At 40.6% G+C, this 10,532-nt stretch overlaps 1 protein-coding gene across 1 annotated transcript in view; it reads right to left on the bottom strand.

Annotated features, from left to right (window-relative positions):
* Window positions 1-3,038: 3,038 nt before the first annotated feature.
* Arf6 (ADP-ribosylation factor 6) overlaps window positions 3,039-10,532 on the bottom strand; it is a 147,855-nt gene continuing 140,361 nt past the window's right edge. Inside the window, exon 4 of the mRNA XM_045735578.2 lies at window positions 3,039-9,198. Within this exon, the coding sequence (XP_045591534.1) occupies window positions 9,056-9,198 (143 nt within the window). The 3' untranslated portion in view covers window positions 3,039-9,055. The remainder of the gene's footprint in view (window positions 9,199-10,532) is intronic.

Here is a 10,532-nt window from a genome sequence, read left to right as displayed (position 1 = left end):
AGTGCATTGCATCCCCTGAGGTTGCAACTGCTGGATAGCCTCAACTTCCAGATGAAGGAACATAAGGGGACTCTGTACATGGCTAACATACGGGGATGTATTTCGCTTGTGCACCGCCACAGCAGGCAGGAGAAATGGAGGGAATTGTGAGGGAAAAGTGCCAAGACATTTACGACTATATAGTACTGGCAGGGATCAGGATAAGGATTTGGGATGGGACGGGGGGGGGGGGGGGGGGGGAAGGAATGGAGCCCAACCACTTGGACGGTCGGAGATTGAAAGCCGACCTGTATGAAGCGAGACTGTTGCTATACCGTCCAGTGAAAGTGGTTGGGATGGGACCAGGAGCTACACCCACCTCACCACACCAAGGTACCATCCACCACAGGCAGTACACAAGAGGCCACCTCACCACACTAAGGTACCATCCACCACAGGCAGTACACAAGAGGTCACCTCACCACACTAAGGTACCATCCACCACAGGCAGTACACAAGAGGCCACCTCACCACACCAAGGTACCATCCACCACAGGCAGTACACAAGAGGCCACCTCACCACACCAAGGTACCATCCACCACAGGCAGTACACAAGAGGCCACCTCACCACACCAAGGTACCATCCACCACAGGCAGTACACAAGAGGCCACCTCACCACACTAAGGTACCATCCACCACAGGCAGTACACAAGAGGCCACCTCACCACACTAAGGTACCATCCACCACAGGCAGTACACAAGAGGCCACCTCACCACACTAAGGTACCATCCACCACAGGCAGTACACAAGAGGCCACCTCACCACACTAAGGTACCATCCACCACAGGCAGTACACAAGAGGCCACCTCACCACACTAAGGTACCATCCACCACAGGCAGTACACAAGAGGTCACCTCACCACACTAAGGTACCATCCACCACAGGCAGTACACAAGAGGCCACCTCACCACACCAAGGGGGGGCCACCACAAAAGAGGCCCCCCTCAGGCAGTACACAACATAACCATAAGTTAATGGTTATGGGAATGTAAACATTAGTAAAAAGTTATGGGAAACCATAAGTAAACTGCAGAAGGAACCAAGTGCAGCACAAGAAAAAGATAAAAAAAACTGAAAACAAGATCTCCTCAGACTCTGGCCCAGGCAACCAAACCCCAGGTAACAGGGGATGTAGCAATGGCAGGGACCCCTACAATGGGTGCCACCTTTGCTGATGTGCTGAAGATGTGCCCAGAAGCCATGTCCACAGTCCAGGAAGTTGTAATGAAAGCAGTAACTTAACAGGAGGCAGCAAGATGCACGAGCCAGCTAATGAAAAGGGTAAAGAGCTGTAGTAGTGGTAGGTATTAAGAAACAAGCAGGTTCCAAAAGGGAAGACTGGAGGACTAAGGACAAAGCTGCAGTGACAGGGATATTAAATGAGAGAGGAATGGAAGGGGATGATAAAAATATAGAAAAGTTTTTCCAGATTGGCCAGTACAACAAAGACAAAGATCAGTTGATCACGGTAGTACTCAGAAACGAGTCCATTAAAGAGGACATCCTAGTAAAAAAGAGCAAATGGAAATATGTAAGGAATTACGGAAAAGTACTCCTTCAGAGGGACATGTCCAGGGAAGAGATAATACAGGCAGTAGATGCAAGGAAAAGGTGAAGGTTGAGGGAAGGGAGCCAGGGAACCTCAACCTCTAACCCAGCAATCCCAAGGGGGAGTGGGGAACCCCAATCCAGCAATTCGCAGACCCCCAGAGGGGACTGCAACACCCCAACCCACCACCCCATAGGGCCCCCCCACCCCACCCCAAGCACAAATCCTTCCTTGGCCATACACATGCCAACCATACCACCCAAATCCACCCTCCCTCCCTACCCCGAGTATCCCCCTGCCCTCACATTCCCTGGTCTTCTTCCTGCCCCAAGCAGGCCTAGGCAAGATCTAAGTCCTCCATCCCCCACCCCTCTCCAAACCCATTAACTACACCATAACATACTGGAGTGAACGATATGGAAGAAAGTGCAGAATAGAACCAGTGAAGAGCAGGAGTGCCATAGGCGCAATCAGAGAACACTGTACAAATATCAGAGGTCCACGGTTGTTCAACATCTTCCCAGCGAGCATAAGAAATGTTGCCGGAACAACCGTGGACATCTTCAGGAGAAAACTAGATAGTTTCCTCCAAGGAGTGCCAGACCAACCGGGCTGTGGTGGGTATGTGGGCCTGCGGGCCGTGATGCTGCAAGCAACACCCTGGCCTCGGGCTGGGCTTTGGGGGAGTAGAACTCCCAGAACTCCATCAAGCAGGTATTAAACAGGAAGACAGGCCCCTCACCTCGAGCACGAGGCCCCCTCTCCACACCAAGGAACCAGCCACCACAGGCAGCACACAACAGACTCCCTTACATACCAAGGCATCAGCCACGGAGGGGGTCGCAGAGGACTCGGACCACAACTGGCCAAAAATGTGCACATGTCCCATTACCTAACTTGCTGTTACCTTGCGATAATTTTGGGGTTCAACATCCCTGCGGCCCAGTCCTCGACCAGGCCTCCTGGTTGCTGGACTGGTTAACCAGGCTGTTGGACGCTGCTGTTCGCAGCCTGACATATGAATCACAGCTTGGTTGATCAGGATCATTCCACATTGCCAGGTGGAAACCTGAAAAGGCTAGGCTGAGAAAGCCTTAGAACTTTCAGTATTTCAACTCACACCACCATGTGACGAGAAAACATCAAGACCTACGCAGTTGTCCACCCTGGGAATGACGTAGCTAAATCAATGCTTTTCCTGTGACTGCCTCTCACAGACATCTCCTGCTGAATGTGGCAGACTAAGTCTTCCATTCACCTAGGCTGTAGGAGACTCGAACTATGAACTCTGCGTGTGCGAGATTGAAGCTCTATCGTTTATTTCCATAGAAGAGTGGATGACAATTTACTTTGTCTTCTTAAAGCAATCACAAAACTCAATTGACATAATTTCTCACTGTAATATCAAAACAATCTCTTATGAAGAGGTATGAATAATAAAAAATGTTTCACCATAAAATTTAATTCATATACAGTATTCATTAGTGACACTGGAAAATGTACCAGGATGGTCCTTGCTGCAATCACTTGCTAGTAAAGAAAAGTTCTCTCAAGCACACTCAGGTGATACACAACTCCGCAAGCAAAGTACCATGCTCTTTGCATCCTTTAAATTCAGCTATTTACAATCTGCTGCTCATATTTAAACAGTTCACATACGTCGTAACATCGCTCATAAACACAGCCAAATCAGTCATACTTGAAAGTGTAAAGAAAGCATGCAATACAAATCTTTATTATAGTTTTGAACAAGCATTGAAATCAAACTTACTTCTATTTTCTAATAATATTGTTCATATATGTATCCTTAAACTATGATGCTTACCAAAGTTCAATAGAATATCACAATGTTAAATAACAGGAGCATTGGAAAGGTCAAAACAAATACAACGTTGTTCAAAAGTGTCGGTATTGAACAAAATTATTTGCAAGTACAGTCACCCCAAACCTTTTCATCAAATGGATTATATATTTGTCAATAATGGAGTTAATGTAATCTTACTTCTATTTCACTTGATTCATGAGCTTGACCATAACATATGAAATTAGGAAAAGACAATGAATATGAATAACCTACATTAAGAGATATATATATTAATGCTATCATGGAAAAAAAGACATTATGCAGTAATGTGGCTCAAGCGCTTAATGTAGCAGTGTCTAAGACTTCCTGATATGGAGGCAACAGACCAGCTTTGTGATGCCTTCACCCGCTTGCATTTTCCCATATCAAGAAGACAATCTATTCAATTGCTCACCAAGTCATGACAATATCCACACCCACACCCGACTCATTATGAGAGAGAGAGAGAGAGAGAGAGAGAGAGGTCAAGACCTTTGTAAACACTCATACTTCTTGCAATACAAGACCATCCAACAAAGACAAAAATCTGGTATTCATATTTACAAAATGAAATGGAAACATACAACTGTTATTTACACATCAACAAAAAGTTCTTACAGCAAAAAGTTTCCCCTTACTGTGTACACGTTGAGCCCTAGACCGAGATAAAATATCCCTACATCCCTAGATATCCCTAGACCGAGATAAATATCCCCAGATATTTAAATATCCCTAGACCGAGATAAAATGGAGCAAACTTTTACCCTTTCCAAAGACTCTCCAGACTACAGATAATGAGGGTAAGTCTCTATGATATGTTTAGAGAAAATGTCCCAATTGAACACAAAGTAACCAGACTTGGAAAAAAGTTGAACTCAAGGTCAGTGGCCTCTCCAGAAATTTCAACTATGTGAATTTGCATTGGGAAAATGTGTAACCCAAATTCCTTAAGTAGTAAATAAAATATACATCATATCTACTAAAACCAAAAGCACTTCACAATTAACAAAACTGTGTTTGATAGATAATTTTATTATATATATATATATATATATATATATATGGACTTCACATCTAAGCAAAGGGAAATAATCATTATCGGTGCAATGTCATGTGTGTTTTGAAACAGGTACAAGACGTGTATCGCTGTAATCCTTCCAACTACATCACATCAAACATGGTAACATACAGAAAAAACTTCCTTGAACTAAATCCATATACACCACTAACAGTGAAACAATATGGCAATAACACACACACACACACACACACTATTAGAAACCTTTTTAGTTAACTAAGCCAAGTTATCTCAAAGCCATTCTCAATTGTTTTCCCTCTTATTTCATCTGAAGCTAAACATGTTATACTTTGCTGTATGGTAATAACAACAACTCAAACTTGTATATTGTATAAAGAAAATATGAAGCCAATGTGGCTCTCCAATTACTGTAAGGTTACTTTTGTTTGTCAATGACATGAGTACACTTACACTTAACAAAATAAAAAAAGAGTATAAGGTCTCGGTTTTATCTTTAAAGTATAATATAGTTCTTGATAGAATTGAAACTTCTGAACATATCAGGTTATGGGCCTCTGGTATGTGTGATACTATGTATACAGCAACACATACCAGCTTATATAGTGTTGAATTCTAATTTATATTCTTATTCTGTATGCGAGCATCAGAAGCCAGATTCACAAAGCATTTCCGCAAGTACTTACGAACCTGACCATCTTTTCTCAATCTTTGGCAGCTTTGTTTACAATTATTAAACAGTTAATGAATGCTGAAGCACCAGGAGGCTGTTATAACAATATCAACAGTTGATTGGCAAGTTTTCATGCTTGTAAACCATTTAATAAATGTAATCAAAGACATCAAAGATTGAGGAAAAATGTACACGTTCGTAAGTATTTGCGTAACTGCTTCATGAATCTGGCTCCAGATTTTTAACACTTATTCTAACAAGTATACCAGATAAACCATGTAGTGTGTGTGTGTGTGTGTGTGTGTGTGTGACCAAATATGAAAATAGACAAGGAATGATACCTTAACACTGATCAAGTTTGTTCACCAGAGCCACAAAAAATGCGGCATGATGCTCAAACAATAACGAATGTCATGTAATCTTTTGGAATAAGAGTAAGGAAGTCATCCAGATCAATGCCAATATTCCCAATGTTTACAAATTCAAATTATAATACAAATGTTTTTTTTTTAACTATTGAATTAACAATTTCATACTTCCAAACACATCAGGACTATGTACTGCATTATATCTACCCATATATACATATATTGTCGACATAGTACTCGGTAGCATTAGAGGAAACCTTCATATATTATAAAAATTGTGCTTTACTAATATGAGGGTTGCCATACATGTTCGTGAGACTATTTAATAGGAATATATCCTTAATGGTGATCTACCGTGGCAAATGTTTAACACTGTTCAAGACGGCAGTCAATACAATCAAGGAAAAGGTAACCAAACCCAAAGAAGATTTTGACAATTGGCTTTTTTTTGCTATCAATTTATTATTGATTGACTGAATTGAGTTGATACTCTAAACTGCTAAGGTGGAAGCAGCCAGGCTTACTCAAGTAAAGCCTATGCAATATTTGAAGTCAAACTAATACAAAATATTGTGAATATATTTTGTCATGCTTTACTACACTGTTCTGGCCTATATAGCTAAATATCCTAAATGCATAGCAACGATTAAAGTGTTCCGCTACACCCATGACTATTAGTTCACAGCATTCCACCCCCCATTTCAATGGTACCTTCTATAAATGGCTGAGAATATTATGTCTTATGTGATAATAAAATAACATTTCATACATCAAGAGCTGATCTCTCTTACTTACCAAATCAAACAAACTCTTATGGATTACATGTCACCCAGAAATATTACATATGTAAACACCAAATAGTCTTACCATCCAGTCTTACGCATAAATTCAACAAGTAGTGACCACATCATCAATTCAACAACTAGTGACTACTTCATCAATTCAACAAGTAGTGACCACATCATCAATTCAACAAGTAGTGACTACTTCACTTGTGTCTTAGTAAAGTCAGTACTTGGCATTCCTCATCAAATATTTCATGTTCCGTAAAGTCTTGAAGGAAGCTGAATGTCTGCTCAAGATTCTAAATGAGGACGGCACTTTCCAAAAAGAAACAAGGCATGAAGAAATTGGACTACTGTAGCACAAAATTACTTACCAAATATTAAAAGCCAAAGCAATATTTATTAGGAACTGACGGTACGTGTCACTCACGGGTAATACAGTATTTAGTAATACACGATTGGCTCGTTAGGGTAATAATTGTTTATTTGTAAAAATGGGTAAGTTTAGAAAACATGAGTATCCTCACATGCTGCACGTTAGGGGCGAGTGCAGCTTCCCACTTGGCCAGAATCGTACTGTAATCTGGCTGCATTTATATTTAAATTTTCAATAAATCACAAACTGAAGTCCAGTGTAATCCACTGATGAATACTAGAGAACATGCTATGGTTGAGTGACCCTTACATTTGTAGCTGTTCAAGTGACATGAGTATAATTATTTGCAAAAATAACAGGATCATAATCAGTGCCATTAATTTTAGATACAGTGTGTGTCTGTAATTAATGTATGTGTGTGTGTTTTGTGTGTGTGTTTTGTGTGTGTGTGTGTGTGTGTGTGTGTTTTGTGTGTGTGTGTGTGTGTGTGTTTTGTGTGTGTGTGTGTGTGTTTTGTGTGTGTGTGTGTGTGTGTGTGTGTGTGTGTGTGTGTGTGTGTGTGTGTGTGTGTGTGTGTGTGTGTGTGTGTGTGTGTGTGAGTGAGTGTGTGTGTGTGCGAGTGTGTGTGCGAGTGTGTGTGCGAGTGTGTGTGCGAGTGTGTGTGCGAGTGTGTGTGCGAGTGTGTGCGCGAGTGTGTGCGCGAGTGTGTGCGCGAGTGTGTGCGCGAGTGTGTGCGCGAGTGTGTGCGCGAGTGTGTGCGCGAGTGTGTGCCCGAGTGTGCGTGCGAGTATGCGCACGAGTGCGTGAGCAAGTGTGTGTGAGAGTGTATTTATTAAACAACGTAAGAAGTTATTTGTTTCTCACAGGGCTATGCATTGTGACCCGATGTAATCCTCTGTTCGACTGAGTCAGGCTTTCATTCATATATAATCAATTTGGAAGTCTTAAAAACCCATGAAATGCCTGAGAAGTGTATTACACCTAACGGTATCTTGGTCACAAACACTGCTCTGCTTCCACCATGACTAAACCCTATCACACAAGATAATCATGTAAGTGAAAGCATGTAACATTATGCACAAGAAGCCAAATAATTAGAAGGAAAAAAAATCATAATTTTCAATAGTATCTGCAGGCCTACATTTACACAGAAGCATCTCATGCACCATCTACTTGCATATTATATACATAACCACGTATCATCAAGCTACATCCAAGTGTAAAAAATGAACTATTCCCCACACATATATTCACATCTTGACACACACATTAAATATGTATGAAGCTATACAATGTGAAAATGATTGAACCCCTGATACGAGTCCAAAATGGACCCTTCGACTCTTAGACTTTGAAACATCTTCCAGTATGGTATCTTGAGCGGCTCTCCCTCTTCTGGAGAGCACCACAGATCCTATATACATTAAAATAACATTGCAGTGCTCGAGCTGTGTCTTTGTGCACAGGAAGAATGAGTGTAAAAATAGCTGAAAATGATACCTAAGCTTGTCTAATGAGGCCTTTGTGAACACTACAACATCAAGATTAGTGAATGCACCATTGTAGCCAGCACGCCTCAATGCCATTTGTCTTTCTACATATACGGCAAACTTAACCACAACCTTATTGATTCTACAGATCAGAGTCCTTGATATTTGAGTGTGTTGGCTATACACAAACATGTTAGGTAGTCCATTATGTATTCATATCAAAACTATCTCGTATCCTAAATAATCGTGATTCTGGTCAATACTTTCCTGCATAACTGAGGCTACGGTGCACTTCTTTCAATTGAATTTTAATGAAAGCTTTTTTTAAATAAAGGTGTCTCCATAAATATTGAAGGTGGAGTTTACTACGTGAAAAGATAAAAAATATAGAGAATCTTTCTACTTATTGTGGGCTAATAGAGATCATCTAACCATTTGGCAGTCTTTTGTGGACAAATTAATACTTAAATAAACAGATAAAAGATATACCCTTGTTATATATTCTGTAGATTACAAGCTATCTCTTAAATCACACTTGGCAGCCAGAGATGATACCCATCACAGCTTTGTTACACGAAATCTACATCATCCAGAGTTCAGTGTTGTATGCACAGTTTGTGGTGTTCAGCACACAGGTGCTTGTGTCTTGCACAGTAAGGCTCCCTTGCATGCTATTTCAATTTTCAGGGTTTAGGTCATGCAATGCACAGTCTTGAACTTTGTCACTGGCAACAGCTTTGTTGAACTAAATACTAGTATCTGGAACATGGCTAACACTCCTCCATTGAAAATCCAACTATAAATGCTTTCTAGGTCATGTGTGAGGCCAGGGCGCCACCTCTGTCTGCCGAGCCCATGATGGAAGCTAAGAGCTGGAAGCCCCGCCCGATCATCATGATTTATGGTTACTAGTTAGCCACGTGAGACCCTCATAAAGTCCATCTCCTGTTGTTGCACAACATGGTTGGACATACCAGTTACGGTCACGAATTCTTGTTAGTCCTAGTTTCTCCTGGATTTCGTGAGGCTTCATCGCTGAAAATTGCAAAAAAATAAATATCCATTATTCGTAATGACTACAAATCATCAGAGCATCATAACAAGACATAGCAGAACACTATACAACTATTTTTATTGGACCTATTCTTTCCCTAATCTTTGTTTGATATAACTGAAATTTTTTTAGGATTTGTCTTTGCTTGCCCTGCTATGCGAACTTCATAGTTTTTTGCCTTCCTTATCTCTTTTTTTTTTTTTAACATTTCTAACCAGTTGGACAAATTCTTGTTCTAGACTGACTTCCCCATTCTTAATCCTTCTGTACCAGCTCTCTTTTTTACCTATAAGGTTCTTCAGAACCTTTGTTATCTATTTCAGGACATTATTATTTGATCTAATCAATTTGTATGGTATACTATACCATATACCAATTTGTATGGTATATGATATTCCTGTGCTTTGCTTAGAATATTTTTAAAACAAGTTATATTTTGAAATCACATCGAAATTCCTTCTAAAAGTTACCCATAGCTAGGTTCACATCTCGCTCCAAGACTGGCCCACCCCCTCCATGCCCAGGTACTTTCCAATTTATTACACCCAAAAAATTTCTTAGGTCATTAGCCCCTGCACTGCACACTTGTTTTGGCAAAAACTTCATAGTGCAATTGTTTAGGACATATTTTTGTTGTTTTAATAAATATTCAGGTAAAGTAAATGTCAAAATGTTTCCAAACTCAACCATTTTCATTTCAAAACACAGTGATGAAAACATTAAAAAACATTAAAATATAGCCTAATTTAAAAAAAAATAGTACAACTCTTAGAACGAGATTTCTGGGTTGGCGCAGCACAGTGGTTAAAATCAGCTTTTTGGAAATCTAGCACTTTAACAACTTTCACAAATTGTTTTCATTTAATGCTAAATCTGATTTCTTTGTGATCACTGTTCCCTAACTCACTATTTTGATGTCATTAATTTGTGTGTGTGTGTGTGTGTGTTTACTAGTTGTATTTTTGCGGGGGTTGAGCTTTGCTCTTTCGGCCCGCCTCTCAACTGTCAATCAACTGTTTACTAACTACTATTTTTTTTTTTTTTTTTTTCCCACACCACACACACACACACACACCCCAGGAAGCAGCCCGTGACAGCTGACTAACTCCCAGGTACCTATTTACTGCTAGGTAACAGGGGCACTTAGGGTGAAAGAAACTTTGCCCATTTGTTTCTGCCTCGTGCGGAAATCGAACCCGCGTCACAGAATTACGAGTCCTGCGCGTTATCCACCAGGCTACGAGGCCCCTCCATTATTCCCCTCCTCCAGGCCCCTGTGTGTGTGTGTGTTGGCTAACAAGTCTAATATATTATT

Source organism: Procambarus clarkii, chromosome 38, assembly GCF_040958095.1.
Source record: "Procambarus clarkii isolate CNS0578487 chromosome 38, FALCON_Pclarkii_2.0, whole genome shotgun sequence".
In the NCBI taxonomy this organism is placed as follows: domain Eukaryota; kingdom Metazoa; phylum Arthropoda; class Malacostraca; order Decapoda; family Cambaridae; genus Procambarus; species Procambarus clarkii.
Note: the sequence above shows the minus strand (reverse complement) of the source record. Positions and strands in the feature narration are given on the sequence as shown.